This window comes from Euphorbia lathyris, chromosome 6 (genome assembly GCF_963576675.1).
Source record: "Euphorbia lathyris chromosome 6, ddEupLath1.1, whole genome shotgun sequence".
Classification (NCBI taxonomy): Eukaryota; Viridiplantae; Streptophyta; class Magnoliopsida; order Malpighiales; family Euphorbiaceae; genus Euphorbia; species Euphorbia lathyris.
In genome coordinates this window covers 1,130,389-1,147,496 of record NC_088915.1, presented here as the reverse complement: position 1 = coordinate 1,147,496, position 17,108 = coordinate 1,130,389, and the positions used below count along the sequence as shown (strand labels likewise).

Below are 17,108 nucleotides of genomic sequence, written 5' to 3'. Positions count from 1 at the left end.
AATAATTAATTTAAGGGTGAACACATAATTAAGCTCCTCAATTTTTAGGATTTTGAAGATTAATTTTACAATTATTAGTTTTTTCCAAACTGGATCCTTAAACTATAATTTCATACACATTGAACCCCTCTATGTGTATGAAAATTAAAAATTAGTTGAAAATCTTAAAAGTTTAAGAGGTTAATCATATGTTTTGATATATTTTTTTATAATGATGTATTTTGAATTTTTTTACTTCACATTTTTTTTTACTTTTAAGAAAATCATTCATTACTTTCTTCGGTTTTTATTTATTTATAATACTGCAATAAATAAGTAGATTTTGTAGCTAAATAATTCAATTTGTTACAATATTTTTATCATAGTAAAGCGGTTATAGCTAATACATTACATACGGCTACAAAATATACTTATTGAAGCAAAGACTAGTAAACAGCTATGAAAGTGTTATAACTCTAGCTATTTGTATATATTAGCTACAAAGATTAATTCATAACTAACTTTCGTAGCTGCTAATTATTAATATTGCTATAGTTGGGCAAAATTTGTAGCTAAATATTAATTAGCTAGAACATTTTTATCATAGTTGAATGTTTGTAGCTAATACATTACGTACTGTTACAAAAATATATTTAACAAAGCAAAAATTAGTTAACAGCTACAAAAGTGATATATCTGTAGCTATTAATATACATTAGCTACTAAATTATTTTTCATAGCTAACTTTTGTAGCTATAGCTAACATTTGTTGTAGTGAATGCTGAAGTCTAGAGATAAATTGCTAGAGTTTTTTATTGGGTTTGTTGAGTTGTTGAGTTGGCTTGAGTTCATCGTAATTTCTGCCTTTTATGGATGTTGGGAGTAAGGCCCTGTTCTTTATCACTTAATTTCAGTAACAATCAGTTCAATTCAGTTCAGTTCAGTTCAATTCAGTTTAGTTCAGTTCAGTTCAGTTCAGTTCAGTTCAATTCAATTCAGTTCAATTCAATTCAGTTCAGTTCAGTTCAATTCAATTCAGTTCAGTTCAATTCAGTTCAGTTCAATTCAGTTTAGTTTAGTTCAGTTCAATTCAGTTTAGTTCAGTTCAATTCAGTTTAGTTCAGTTCAATTCAATTCAGTTCAATTCAGTTCAATTCAGTTCAGTTCAATTCAGTTCAGTTCAGTTCAATTCAGTTCAGTTCAATTCAATTCAGTTCAATTCAGTTCAATTCAGTTCAGTTCAATTCAGTTTAGTTCAATTCAGTTTAGTTCAGTTCAGTTTTTTTCAGCGATAAAGAACAGAGCCTAACTTCTGCTTCATTCCATAAGTTATGTTCTACACATTCAACCCACGTCTTGAATAACTGCTCTACTTTGACTTTCACGATGGATTGCTTACGACGCCTTTAACTTTCCTGCATTTTAATCGACTCACCAAGCACAGGTTTAAAAATCTTAAATGGTCTTCTAATGTCCCCTTGATTTACCTTAGGTTTCCTCTGAGGTCATCCCTAGAAAAATCTACTTAGACGTAATTTAGACCACTTAATACATTTAAAATTTATATAAAGCCAAAACATTATTTATGGTGCAAACAATTGCCCCCCCACAAGCATGAATTTGAGAGACGAAAATGTATGCTTGTTACGAAAATCTTTTAGACTCCAAAAAAAAAATCAAAATGCATAAAGGAATAAAATAAAACAAATTTAACTAGAAAATTCAAGAAGCTTAATTAAAATAAAAGACCAGGTATTAATCTTCCAAATAAATTAAGACTCTTAAAAAAACATTAATCCAAATCTAAAATCAAAACTTAAAAAATAAGTATAAATAAATAAAAAATATAAGTATAAACCGAAAAGAAAAAAAAAATGAGATAAAAACAAATACCAACAAGATCAATTAAAATAGAAGTACAGATTTTGAGACTTTCAGATGGACTTAAAAACTATTTGCAGTAGAATAAAATATGTTCAAAAAATAAAATAATAATAAAAAGCTAATCAATTTGATTAGAATTAGAAAACTGAACCGTAGTGAAAGAGAAGCCTAAAACTCACCAGTATATATGTTCGACTTTTTTTTTCTTTCTTTCTTTTTGTTTACCTGCTAATCCAAACACGCATCGGTAACGTCTGCGGTAAGTCTGCATATATCCAGCACAACCTCAGTTTCAGATTGTCCTCACCAGCCACCACGCTTCAGCTGTTGAGGAGGCCGACATCTTTAAGCAATAGTGCTAACATCAGCGCCGATATGTTTTCCGATATGCTACACCATCTCGTCCGATTCACTGGTTCCGTTCAATCTTTCTATGACCGCCCAGTTCGAAGAATCATTGCTGCGATTTATAAGAATCTTGACCCTGCCCTAACTCTGGTCTGCAAGTGTAAGCGATAGGGTGTGTTTTGCCAGGTTGTGACGATCATCAGTGCTGCCGATTTTGGGAAACTGCAGAATCTTTGGCTCGGTTGCTGATATTAAATGGCTGGAGAGTATATTGAAGCAGCTTCGATTGCCGATTGCCGATTACCAGCTTCGATTTTCTCCATCGACGGTGGCAAATAAAGTGAAGCAATTGAAGACCAAACCCAAAGAAGAACAGCAGTTACTCGCCATTGGAGGAAGAATGAGAACAAAACCAACATCATCACCTGCAATGTGTTAATATATATATGTAAGCACATAATAGAGTTCTATTGTAATTAATATACTTCACTCTTATCATCATCTTTAGGGTTTTGTAATTAGAGTAAGACTAGGTCTCTTTCTGTATAAATTGATAACTCTCTGTAACCCTAATCACTGAGAAATACAATACTCAATTACAACCAGTATTTCATTATAACATGGTATCAGAGCTTTAACACAAACATGATAGCCGACCTAATTTTATTTCTCTTTTACTCACCTCTTCACCGTATCCCTGCTTCCCAATTATTCTTTTTCTTTTCCTCAAACCTTCCTTTGTTTGCCTAGCTCCTGCTTCCTAATTCATTTATTTATTCACTCCTTTTTTTTTTCTTCTTTTGCCGCCCAGCTCCTACTTAAATTTTATTTTCTTCCTACAACCTTCCATTCCTCCCTTCCCTCAAAATCCAACATCATGGTTAATCCAATCCTAGACCTCAACAATCCGGCATCTTCCCAACCCTCCACCACGGCACCGGCCGATTTCACCTTTCCTGCTTCATCGAATCCTACAACCATGAACCCTCCTGTCTCAGTCGAAAATTCCGGTTCTAACTTTCATGATTCGGAATTTACCATGGTCACTGACTCTACAAACTCTCAGTCACCGATTCACAGTGCCATGCCGACGCTGGTCCGAACTCAGGCACCTATTCAATCCGCCCCGGTGTCCCAGACAGTACTCACAATGCCAATCACGGCTGCCTCTTATCCCGTGACTGATTCATCTTATTTTAACCCCTGGAATTCAAACTCTCCTCATCACCCTGTCTGTCCTGGTTCGCCTGTCTCTCATAGCATGCCTCCCTTCAACTCCAATTTTCGTGCTCCTGGTGCAAATTTATTTGTATCCCCAACTGCCCAGTTCACTGATCCTCTACCAACCACTTACCCTATTCCATCTGCTTCTACTCATATTCCCCAATTTTCTGAGAAACTCAATTCAACAAACTACCGAGTCTGGAGAGAATATATTGTGGCTGCTCTCCAAGCTATGGGGGTCTTTGATGCTCATTGTGTGGGAAACTCACCGCCTCCTGCAAAATTTATTCCACGGGCTGCTGGAATTGATTACACCAATCCTGACAACTTCATCTTCAATCCTTCTTACTATCAGTGGGCACAACGTGATCATCTCACTCGCGCCACAATCCTTATGTCGTTGTCTGCAGAAGTTGTTCCTACTGTCACCAATCTGACAACTGCAAGGTCTGTTTGGTTTGCACTTGAGCGCACCTATGGTTCTATTTCAGAAAATAGACGAGTTCAGCTGACCATTGAACTCAATGACTTGAAGAGGAATGATTTACCTATGGCCACATACCTTCAGAAAGTCAAAATTCTAGCTGATGAATTAACTGCAGCAGGTACCCCTGCCAGTATGACTCAGGTTATTGCCTCATTGTTCAAACACCTTGGGTCTGAATATCATGGTGTTCTTACTGCTCTTAATATCCGTCGTGGTGCTCCTGTTGAATGGTTTGAGATCTATGATGAACTAATGCGTCATGAAATCTTACTTCGAAGTGCGGATCCTGTACCCATGGCAAACATGTCCACCAAAACAAATGATGATCACTCCTATCAGTACAAAGGAAAGAAGAAACGCAGCAGCTGGTATCTGTGTGGAGACACACGTCATTGGGCGGATCGTTGCACGCTCAAACGACAGAACAAAGGCCCTGGTTCTACATCTCAAGGCTCCTCTCGCCCGAACTCAGGGTGGAGACGCCCCCTTAGGCCCATACGCCCACAAGCAAACATGACTTGGACTCAGGTTCTGTTGATAATGCTTCGTTCGACACATTTGATGGCACAGATCAACCCTGGTATCCGGATACTGGTGCTACACACCACATGACAAACAATGCACACCATTTGAATCAATATGCACCTTATGAAGGTTTTGACACCATTCAGTTTGGTAATGGTCAAGGTTTGCCAGTTTCTCACTCAGGCACCTCCACAGTTTATAAATTTAAGCTTAAAGATGTTTTGCTTGTCCCTAAACTCACCAAATCTTTGCTTTCTGTTCAAAAATTTACTCGTGATAACTCATGTTACTTTGAATTTTGGCCCTCTCATTTTTTGATAAAGGATCAGGTCAGCAAGGAAATCCTCTTGCGAGGCCCGAGTAGAGATGGACTGTACATGCTACCCAGTACATTGAAGCAAGCATTGGTGGGTGAGAAGATCCCATATTCCCAATGGCATGCTCGTCTTGGTCACTGTCATTCTCGCAATGTTCAACAAATCATCACACAAAACAATCTTCCGGCCTCCAAGTCTACTTCTGTGTGCTGCTCATGTCCTCAGGGCAAGCTTTCTAAGTTTCATTTACCTTCTGTTTTTCGCAAAAGTACCTCTATGTTTGAGTCTATACATTCTGATGTTTGGGGACCTGCTCCAGTTCAGTCTGTCTTAGGACATCGTTATTTTGTTATTTTTATTGATGAATTCACTAGACTTAGCTGGATATTCTTTATCAAAAATAAAAGTGATGTTGCATCTATTTTTTCTCAATTCTATGCCATGATTGTGTGTCATTATTCTGCAAAAGTTAAGAATTTTTATTTTGATTTTGGTGGTGAATTCCAGAAATTACGTTCATTTTTTGCTCAAAATGGGATTGTTCATAAAATTGCTTGTCCACACACACATGAACAAAATGGTATATCTGAACGTAAAATCCGTCATGTGGTAGACACTAGCTTGACACTCCTTGCTCATGCGTCTATTCCGTTGCAATATTGGAATTATGCTATGAGTCACAGTGTACGTCTAATTAATCTGCTTCCAACCCATGTACTTCAAAATGTCTCGCCTTATTTTAAAGCATTCAATAAAAATCTGGACTTCAAAAAATTACGTGTCTTTGGGTGTGGTGTGTTCCCTCTCCTCCGTGCTTATAATCGACATAAATTTGATTTCCGATCCCGTCTTTGTGTCTATTTGGGAGACTCACCAAATCACAACGGTTATATCTGTCTCGAGATCTCCTCTGCACGCATTTACTTCTGCAAGCATGTCACGTTTAGAGAAGAAATTTTTCCGTTCTCCACTGCCTCGATGAGCATGTCATCAACAAGCACTTCACCCGTCAATGCGTCGCTCCCATCCCTGCTCGGCCCTCCACCAGGTACTAATATTCTTGCTCATCCCTCAATCACTAATATACACACTTCTCCACACATTATAAATAATAATACCTCAACAAGCCGCTTGCATAGTGTCCCTCCTAATATTCAGCCTGTCAAAAATTCAAAAAATCTTATCCATAATGCTACGCCTCCCATCTCTTCAAAAAATAATGTTTACAGTCCCTGTGCAAATTCCAACATCACTCCCATACCTTTGGGTCAAAGACCTAATAGATGTCAACCTCTCTCATCATCATCACCACATGCAATTACTACCCCATCCTCCTTAAACATTAACCAATCTCCACCCATTCCTTTTTCCTTGGTGTCAGCCCCTACCACAAATAACTACCCCACTACCACTCATCATGGTATCAGAGCCTCTAGGACCAAACGGTCGAGGGTTCGAGTCCCGACAACCTCATTAATTTGTAGAATTAAAACACATGGCGGGATGGACCTGTGTTGTGCACGCTGCAAGCCCAAGGGGCATTTGCGTGTGGGGGTGTGTCGGAGATAAATATAAGATATATGATTGGGCCTTAACTACAAGCTCGATCTTTTAGTTCAATGATGCTTCCAAAGCCTAATATACTTGCCATGGAGAAACTCATCCTCAAACTTCAGTCCATAGCACTCAATTGCGAGCCTTTCACGGCTTCCATCATACTTTGAATTTGAGATCACCGACTTTATTTTGAAATCTATCAAGATTCTTATTCTGCTTGATTTAGAATTTTTTTATTTTTTATTTTTTTTTGCAGACGGAAGGATCTTACTCACCATTGCATCTTCTTGAATCCGTGTTCGTGACAAATTCGTCCCTGGGGCAGCTGTGTATATTATTACATGTACAGTCCCTATCGTGATGGGAAAGCTTGCTAGTATCCAAGATTAGAGGACGGATCAATCATTGATCAGGTTCCTTTAATCACGGTGCTACCAAGTTGTACATGCATCACCAACTCTTGTTGACCAAGTTTCCATCATTGGGCTTGCTTGTATGTTGGATTAGAGCTCTTGAACAGAAGTCCATAACTAGTCCTTGTTCTCACGAAGGGTTTGTCGGTGTCAAGAAGTAAAGGCCTCTGAACATAAGTGCACAACCAGTACCTATTCTGATAAAAGTTTCTCGGTGAGAAGGATTAGAGGCCGGATCAATCATTGATCGGTTTCCTTTAATCAAGGTGCTACCAACGAGTTGCTTGTGATTGCATCACCAATTCAAGTTATCAATGAAGCTGTTGTGGACATCAGTGCACTACCAATCCTCATTCTAACGATGGGTTTGCCGGTGCCAAGAAGCAGAAGCCTAATCAATCAATTCAATGCAGAAAATCAACATGATTCCATCAATGGAAAGGTACATTCTCCTCAGAGAGATTTCTTTGTTAGATAGATGTTGAGCGATTTCCGCAAGTGCACGGTATACGCTTGTAGTAATAAAAGATATCGAACCCATATGGAACGCTTTTTAACTAAAACTTTATTTAATTCGGTTTTAATCATGTGTTTAGGTTTAATAAAAGAAATACGTTTAATTGATGGAATTGGTTTTGCTAAATTAGGATTAGATAGAAGGATTATATTGAGTTTAGAGAACAGTTCCGTCTTTGTGGTTTTGATTACAAGACAAATATTTCCGCAATTGGAATAAAATAGAACTTATTTTCATAAAGCAAAGAAAACAACTTTAACTTTGTAAGATTATGGACATGTAACAATATAGCGATTTATTCAATTAAATGGCTTCGAACCATAGAAATCCCCCTGATGTTGAGGTGATTCCTACCTTAATCAAACTAGTGTTTTATGTCTGATAAGCCGTGATCAGCGATCATGTCATCCATAAAAACTAAATCTGTCAAGTATTCAACAAAGTTCTTATATGAATAAGATGGAATAGAACGTTTTAATAAAAACACCAATTTATCATTTTGAAAATCATTTTGTCAGAACAATATCAAAATAACAACAGTAAGAATGTATTGAATAAATAAGTATATCATTAATGAAATGTGAATTTTCACAAGTTAACAGAGAAGTAGAAACTTGGATAGCATTGTAACGAAAACTTTGAGATCCGGATCGTCAATCTTTCTCTCAAACTCCGTAGGTTCGTCAAACCTCATGCGCTTCAGCCGTCAATTCTTCTCGCTGGATCTTCGGAATAGAGACTGATCTCGTCTACTACCAGAATGAAAACTAAACTAATACTATTTTTATAACTAATCTAATAACAATTCGTGTACAGCACGATTGTTTACACAGAAATGAAATCTAACTTTCTGATTCTTTTCTGAATCAGAAACTCAACATAATAACTTTCTTCTCTAATTTCTCTAACTTTTCCAACATACCCAACATTGATTTCTTGAAATGGATCACTTATTTATAGTTGTTGAAGGGTTGTAAATGATGGGTCGTGTCCGCTGGTGAGGGGTTGCTTTTATCCGAACGAACAGACGCGTTTTTCCGATTTAAAACATGTGTTTTATGTGCAGAATGGTTCGCTGTCGCGACTGAGATTCTGAAAATCTCAGTCGCGACAGGGGGTATAGGGATGAGTGAAAACTTCGTTTTTCTCCCGAGCTGGCTTCTGTAGGTCGCGACTGAGATTCTCAAAATCTCAGTCGCGACAGAGAGAATTTTCCCTGTCTCTCGACTGCTTTTCGTCCTTCTTGAGCGTTCTTCTGACTGATATGCATTCTCGATACGTTTTTTAGGTTTTTCCTCCATTTTAGCTCCGTTTTCTCTCCGTTTTCGCTCCTATTTGGATTTTACCAAATATTTAGGTACCTTGCATCAAAGAAGTGAATAAAGACGTAAAAGTATTCCAAATGAATATAATTAGCACGATTTCAATGTAAATTTAACGTATTTATATATGATATTTTAGGTATATTTTGGGCTTAACAAACTCCCACACTTAAGCTTTTGCTAGTCCCGAGCAAAATTTCACTGAATTTATTCTTTAATCAATCTCTTTATAAATAGAACATATATCCATATATTCATCTTTAAATTAGTTAAACCGAAAGATAAACTTTTCATGGTAAATTTATACGCAAAGTATCAAACTAGCTAGTATAAAAGAGATATATCATTCGTCTTGTATTTCAATTTTTATATTGAAGTATTTGGGACGGTGTAAGCACGCATGTTTTTCGAATCTTTCGTCTCAAGGAAATTAAAAGCATAAAATTTCCTTTCCCAAATCTAAACTATTACAAATATGGATTTATTAAGGACTTAGGTTTAATATATTTGCTTAGTTACGCCCAAGATAAGGGTGGTCTCGATCGTAACTTTATACGCATTTTATTTGCTTTCGTGTTCGTTTAAGAGGTACCGACCATGCCATGGGTGGACGCAATCGTTACTTAAAACTTTAAACACGTTTAATTTTGCTTTAATTTCTAACGTTCCTTTCATACCTCGACCGTGATAAGGATGGTCGCAATCGTGGCCAAAAGTAAACGGTACTTAATGTTCTTCCCTTTCATACCTCGATTGTGATAAGGTTGGTCTCAATCGTGGCCAAAAGTTAAGAATACGACTAATTATAAATTGGGAAAAGAAAAATAGCACATTCATCCTATATTGACTTGAAATTCAACATGTATTATGGCTAAAGTTTCCTTAAAAACTTCAATTGGTTTTTAATGTAAGACGAAAAAAATAATATCGAGCTAAAAAGCTAAAGTTGTTAGTTCGATTTATGCCTATAAACCTAATTGAAATTTGAAAATAAGATTTATATTTATCATGAATTCATGATATAAAATAGAGATTTGAAACTAAAGAAATTTTACTTACATACATTTACTCGAGACGTTTTTTATAAAATCGTATCGGAGATTTGTAAAAATATTTGTAAAATATGGCCCGTATAGAAATATTATTTCTATCAATAATGATAACCTTAAAATATGCTTAACATTATTTTGAAAGTAGAATTTATTTGAAACATATGAAATATATACTTAACAAAAAGTTACGTTTATGAAAAATTGCTATTATTTTTAAAAGTGTTGCACTTTATAAGCAAAAATGTTGCATTTGGTTTTGAAAAATGTTGCATATTATACTTGACTTAAAATTGAATAACAATATGCAAAATAAATAGCATTCATTCTCATTCGTTGCATTCATTCGTACTTAAAATTAAAAATGAATATGAAATATCTCCTCCCACACTTAATTTGGACCATGTCCTCATTGGTGCAAAAAGCGATAAAACACGAAAAAATAGTACGAAGTAAACCATACGAATTAGAATTGAAAAATAGAGTACCATAACATTCAAACATAATAAGAAAGAAAATTGTACCAAACATAATTTTAAATAGTGTACCAAATCGAACAAGACATAATAATAATAACGAAAATGAGTTAAAGATAGAAAGGATAAAACCTATCAAGGTGAAGGTGGTGGAGAAGGCGTAGTCTCAACTCCTTGGCGTCGGAAGAAAGAGAGCAACCGGCGACGAGTAGATTTGTGCTCACGTCTCAATGTAGTGATATTGGCATCCACCGTGTTTATCCTCGAACTCATTTCGGTATTATTGGCAACGACTACATCCAACCGCAAATTCATGTGACGGTTAATGCTCGTTCATTTGTGTCAAGACACGTTGCCATCCAACTTGTTCTTCAACATTCGGTGCCACATTTGCTTGCTCGGTGGCATTAACATCAACATGCTCCTCATCCTCCTCATCTGCATCAAATTCCGCCTCATCTTCCTCATCATCATCTTGGGCACCTAAACCTTGAGAACCCGAGGCTTCACTACTAATGGTAGCAAAAACACGTCTTGTGCGATCCGTATAAGATATAAAGCGGGCGGTCCCATTTTCTTCAATAAATTGGCCCTTTGAAGTACCGTGAGATCCAAGAAAGGTAAACCAACATGAGGCATATTTTGATAATCCGCTAATTCACCTCGAGCGCCCAAAACAATACCGGTAATTAAATTACCCATAGGCACTTGCTTATTGCGGGACTTGGAAGCTCGAACTAAATTAGTAAATATCATCTCAATACTATCAATTGTCAAACCCTTAAAAATAGCATCTAACACAACCAAATCACGAACTTGCACTTTTGAACTTTCAACCCGACCAAATAAAAAACTTGTGAAAGAAGAATATACAATCATCCTTAAGTAGCTTACTAGATGTATTCTTTGGACTAAAAACATCTAAACCGGTGAAAGTATTCCAAACCGTGTGTGAATCAAAAGGTTTTGGTTTGGAATAAAAAATTCCGAGTAGGAAAACCAAACCAACGGTTCATGGCCGCATACCCAACCTCAAAACGAACTCCATTATTCCGAAAAGAGATAACTCCTTTCTTTTTGTCATAGGTTAAAGTAACCAAAAACTCAATAATATGCGATTTAATACTAGGAAAACGCATACTAGAAAATCTTTTCCAACCCAGAACGGATAGATATTCATCAATACGCTCGGTAAAAGAAAATATGTTTACCGTATCGGTGTCAAGAAAAAGCATGTCGACGAACTCTATTTGGCTATTAGAAAATCGGCGATATTTGCGTCCTTCGGCCTCCGTCGCAATGTCGAACGGTTCTCCATATTGAACCCGTAATCGATTGACTTTGGTGGCTTTAGTTTTGTTAGCAACGGTCTTTTGTCTAGGCATTTTTAGTGAAATTTGGTGAAAGAGATGAAGAAAATACGAAAGAGATGAAAGGGAGAGTAAAAGATAATGGTGGTGAATTAGGGAAGAAGAAGATGAATAGGGTAAAGATTTATGAGGAAGATGAGTGAATCTTGGTATTGGGAAGAGAAAAGATGATTGATTGGTGTAAAAAGAGGTGATTTAAATAGGTGTATGTAATAGGTAGTGATTAGGATAGTTGAATAGGTAGTAAATAGAGTAGGAATAGGAAAAGAGAGTGAAATTTCGCCAAATCCCGTCCCTGCAGGTCGCAAGTCGCGACTGAGATTTTCAAAATCTCAGTCGCGACAGCAAGTAGGGAGAGGGGCGAAATTTTGCGGAAAATTTTTTCCACTGCTGTCTCAACTGAGAATCCGAAATCTCAACTGAGATTTTGAAAAATCTGGGTAAAATTGGGACTGTTTTTGATGATTTTAACACTTCAAAACCAATTCCTCCGTGAAATAAGTGACATTAATGTGAATATTAATCCCTGAAACTGAGATAAACAAAACTGAAATATTAAATAGAAGGAAAACAAAAGGTTGTTCCTTAAATGAAAGAAATAAACTAAGGAATTAATGCACTTTTATTCACTATTATAAACAATACCATAATATATATTTACATAGAAACATTATAAAAACATAAATTACAATCAAACACTCATATATATTAAAAACAACAGACAGAAACGCATAAAATATATCCCTAAGTAGAGGACAGACGACGTGCATTGGCTCTGTTAATCTTCATTTGAACGAAGACTTGCCTCTCTGGTGCAGAAAGGAATGTTGGACCAGAACGGAAAACTCGTTTGACAAGTCCCTCGTTCTCCAAGAACTCGTAGTCTAAAATAGGGAATGGTTCTGTATCAGTTCAAGGAACAGAAATGGTTCCCTTGGTTCCCAATATGATTCCACAAATGATGTTCACTACAAGAAATTGGATTATTAAGGACAAAATATGAGGGACAATTTAAACATATTGTCCTCAAATATTATTTGCAATTAATATTGGAGACTAATATATTAATTGTCTTCTTTTCCTTTTTTATGTTACAATAGGGGACAAAATTATATAAAATAATTATATAATATTAATTTAAACATTACTAATTTTTAGGAACAGAATCCCTACTCTGTAACGTGTCTTCTTCTTCCTTTCGTTTCTCTCTCTTCACGCCTCCCTCTTTTACTTTCTTCACTTAGTCCATCTTCGGTATCGTCACGCCTCCCTCTTTTGGGAACAGAATCTCCGGCTATCACCTCCCTCTTCATTCAAACCTCTCCTTATGTCCTATTCCTTTCTCAGGCCACCCTTATCTAACATTCCCTTTCGAAAGGTCGTACTTTTTTCTTGTGTAAATTGACGGTATAACTGTTGGCAGGAGTTGTGGTCATGACGGAAACCTCATGCCAGCAACGAGAAAGGAGGAAAATCTAACATTGAAGAACTGGGTTTGTCCGATTATAGAGGTATTTGTTTCGATTTTTTTTTTCAATTGTTAGATCAAATTGTATGCTTTGTCATGATTATCATGGTTTGAAATCTTTAATTTAATTATTGTATTACTAATATTTATGATTTTGAGTTGAATTTGATTAAGATTTAAGCCTATATAATTTGGGGATTTTGACCCATTTTTTTTCAAATTCTTTATCTGCTGATAAGTTAGGGCTCTTATAATAACTGTTTGAAGTTCAAAGTTAGGATTTGTATATTTAGTTTTAGGGCAAGCTTTTAAAAATTTTGATTGTAATCCCAAACAAGAAATTAAAAAGTGACACGCTTCTGGTTATAGGCAAAGGAAACGTATTGCCCAACCCAAACCAAATAATAATAGCTATATACACATTCTAGACTTTTCGCGAACATATCACAACTGGAAACGAAATGGGGTGGGTGTGGAAAGACGATTTCAATTCTTCATTGCCTTCCGGTGATTTGTCCTCCTCCTCTGGTGGGAAGGCATGCTCCACCAGAACGGTAGTCAAATCTCAGTGCAGGACGGAAGAGGTGGAGCCCGGGAAGTTCATCCGAAAGTGTGAGAAAACCGAGGATGTTACAGACTTGGTGGGTAAAGGGTTTTCCAGATCAAGCGAGTTGCACGAGTCACCATTTAACTTCCCAGGGCTTAGAAATGATGTTGAAGGGATTGAACGCCACTTTCTCGGTAGAATCAATCGATTCTTCGAAGCAGCTGAACATATGCAAAATAGCCTTTTTGATAGTTTGGACGAGTTATACAAGGACAGCCCTTCATCCTCACCATCTATGAAGCGAGGAATACCTAAAAAAGAATCCTTCCAAGAACCAAGCAAGCCAGACTCTGGTAATATCGATCTTTATGGGTTGGCTAAAGACATCTAGAAGGTAAAAGCAGTTTGCTAAGTAAATTTTGAGCTGACATACGCACTTTCTGATTCTCTTACAGCTAGAGGTTATATGGTAGCTGAAATACAATAAATTTTTACATATTTGGTTTTTATGTCTTTACATGATTTTGGGCTACAAGATGTGGATTTGTGATTTTGTTATATGTTGCACTTGAATAGTAATGCATGTTTTGCTGAGTTGGTTGCATTTTCCTTTGGTCGAGTGAGTGTCTGCAGACAGGGATGAATTTGAAGAAGTTAATAGGAAGTTTCATATCCGTTGTCGTTTGAAGGTTAAATTATGATTATTAGTGTTATTTTGATTGTGAGGAGTCAAATTGTGATAGCCCAAAAATCTTCTCTTTTCCTGAACTTAGCTATCATATATTACATTCCTTTAATAATCATATGAATTTTCAAATTATTTTATTTTGGTTATGTGAATTTCTGTATTGCTTATGTTAATCACAGTACAAGGTCTTTTTGTTGAATCACAAGAAATTGAGAGTGAAGGAGATATATTAGATGAATGTGATATAAAGTGGATGAAAATCATGGCCATGAACAAGATGTTCCAAATGTAATGTGAACTAGTGGTGAAAAAAGCTCATGAGGTTTTTGTGGTGCATAAGGAGGTAGAAAGAAAACTTTCATAGAAGGAAAGAAAGAAGAAGGAATTGTAGAAATAGAGGCGATTCTTGTTTATTTTGGTGTTTCACAGAGAGATAGCGATGCCCAAGAAGAGTCAAGTGGTAATTTTGCTTATCTATCTCTATATATATCCTCTGTATTTTTCTTGCATTACACAATTGTTTATTAGTGTAAGTTATGTTGTGTATAATAAAGTTATTCTATTTTAGACAAGACACATGTAGCAGGTATTGGAGGATGTTGCATTGTTGCTCTTATGCTCAAGCTCATTATTAGCTTTGGTGCCAAATAATCAATTTCCATATCCAAATGTAAGAACCATTGTGTTATTTTTAGTTAATTAGCACAATTATAATGTTTTAAGTATGATTGTTATTAGGCATGCTAACAGGTTCAGAAGCTGCAACAGTATACCACAACTTGAACTAGAGACATCTCACGCTTGATTTGCCTCTAAATGACTAGGGGCTTACTCTTCTCTTCCAGTTAAGGAGTTAAAGATATGTTTAGTTTACCCGTCTTTTAATATGTATTTTGTTTACTTCTTACTGTCTTTTTTCCTTATCTCAGAATGTGTTAGACACCTAGAATACAAATTTGAACCTGCAGTTTCAAAATCTCCCCCAGAAATCCTAAGCATAAGGCAAAGGTAAGGCATAAGAACATAATATTTAAGTGTTAAGTTGGAATTGATTGAATTTCTCGTATCTGGATATCTCTTTTGCTTGTGTATATTGTGCAACATAAATTCAATGTCCTTTTGACAACTTATGAATATCTAATGAACAGACATGAAAGACTAAAACTAAGTAAAATACATTGACATTTTATTATAATTGATGAAAGTCACCAAATAAAGAATGCTACTCTTAAGTTGAATGTTGGATTGAAACTCTATCAGAGTGAGAAAATTGCTATTAGCTTGAACACTATTCCAGGTAACAGAACTAATCCCCCAGACTTTCTGATTTGTGTGTCCTTTTTGTTTTTATTTTGCAGAATGAGGAATGTGGGCACTGCTCAACTTTTTATGGATTTCAGGCAATGGTTTAACAAATCATTCTAGAGTAATGGTGAAAATTCAACTGTTGAAGTAAACCTTTTTATCAATCATCTTATACCTAATATTGTTGCCCTTTCACCTCAACTGAAATGATCTAGTTCACTCAAGAATTTTAGTTGCTTGAGTTATTTGCTATTAATTAACTTCATGTTCTAGAACTGTGTTGTAATTTTTATAAATTTAACATGTTAGGGTATTTGAAAATATTAAGTTGTTTTCATGTGGATATATTTATTGAAATCTTAATTTCATTTGCTTTGGGAACAAGATTTGTTGTTAATTCATTTCTTGGGATTTTGGTTGTTCACGTATGTGCATATTTGGTCATACATGTTGAGTAGATAGCTTGTGGCATGTAACATTGCTTGCTTAATCTGGATTGATACATTCTGTAGTGCTCCCTTCAATCCAAACGTTAATATATATATTTTCAGGTTTGTTAAAATTTCTGCTAGGATTTTTTAAGGACAAATATAGTCTCCTTTGCATAGGGATGATAATTGCCCCTTAATTTGAGGACAAACAAATTGCTCCCTAGTGAATGGAAAGAACTCGTCTCCTCTGCTTAGGGGCGACATTTGTCCTTTCATTTAAGGACAAAAATTTGTCTCCTAATTCAGAGACAAAAATTGTCTCCTTTATTTGGGGACGACAATCGTCCCTAAGAACGGGGACGATAATCGTCCCTCAGAATGGAGACGATATTTATCCCTAGTCTTAGGGACGACAATCGTCCTACAAAATGGAGACGACATCATCCTTTTCGTCCCCTATAGAATTGGGTACGATCGCATAGGGGACAGAACAAAGGGACGAAAAAAATTGTCCCCAAAAGTATAGGGGACAATTTTTCTTATTTTTGGGGACAATTTTAACCGTCCTCAAAAGTCATTTTTTTGTAGTGGTTGGCGAACCCAATCTTCCGTTTCTTCGAACGGGAAGCAGCAACTAACCCCTCCATTAGAATCTTTGAGGAGTTCACTGAGTTGCCTTGGAAAATGTCGCCCAACACATAGAGATCAATATCTTTCACAACATTGCTACTGACTCGACCAAAAAGTCTATGACAGAGGAATTTATGCAGATACAGCATGGAGTTTAGAATATATTGATTTGTTGTAGGCAAGACTTGGATTAAGTCTCCAAAATCCTGTCAACATTCTCCAGATATCAGTATAAGTCATATCTCTGCCAGGATGATGTGGAGTGGTGTCCCGTGGTGGAAAACCAAACCAAGTATGAAGTTCAGGATATCCAAAAGTGAATATCTTCCCTTCACAACGAAAACTGAGACGAACACGCCTCTTATTGACGAACCGAACGGTAGACAGAAACTCTAATACCCAGTTCCCAATTACAGGAAATTTCATAGAAACAAATTTGGTCCAACCCAAATTAGTCAGATAGCGATCAATGTCTTCGCTTATCCCGAGTTCTTCGTTCAGAAACTCGTCCAGATACATCATGCCAAAGAATTGAGCATATCTGAATTGCAGGAAGCGTTTCCCCTCGTCA

At 36.2% G+C, this 17,108-nt stretch overlaps 1 protein-coding gene across 4 annotated transcripts; it reads left to right on the top strand.

Moving 5' to 3' along the window:
• Window positions 1-12,635: 12,635 nt before the first annotated feature.
• Window positions 12,636-15,813, top strand: LOC136233275 (fra a 1-associated protein-like). 4 transcript variants are annotated; one of them, XM_066022891.1, is made up of 7 exons: window positions 12,636-12,979; window positions 13,306-13,877; window positions 14,351-14,631; window positions 14,740-14,841; window positions 14,922-15,015; window positions 15,101-15,179; window positions 15,530-15,813. In XM_066022891.1, the coding sequence occupies exon 2, from the start codon at window positions 13,398-13,400 to the stop codon at window positions 13,872-13,874; it is 477 nt and encodes a 158-aa protein (XP_065878963.1). In that variant the 5' UTR covers window positions 12,636-12,979; window positions 13,306-13,397; the 3' UTR covers window positions 13,875-13,877; window positions 14,351-14,631; window positions 14,740-14,841; window positions 14,922-15,015; window positions 15,101-15,179; window positions 15,530-15,813. The 4 variants fall into 4 exon arrangements, 3 of the variants coding, with proteins under 3 accessions (XP_065878963.1, XP_065878961.1, XP_065878962.1); XR_010690765.1 differs by lacking the exon at window positions 13,306-13,877; XM_066022889.1 differs by having other exon boundaries at window positions 13,306-14,631.
• The last annotated feature ends 1,295 nt before the right edge of the window (window positions 15,814-17,108 follow it).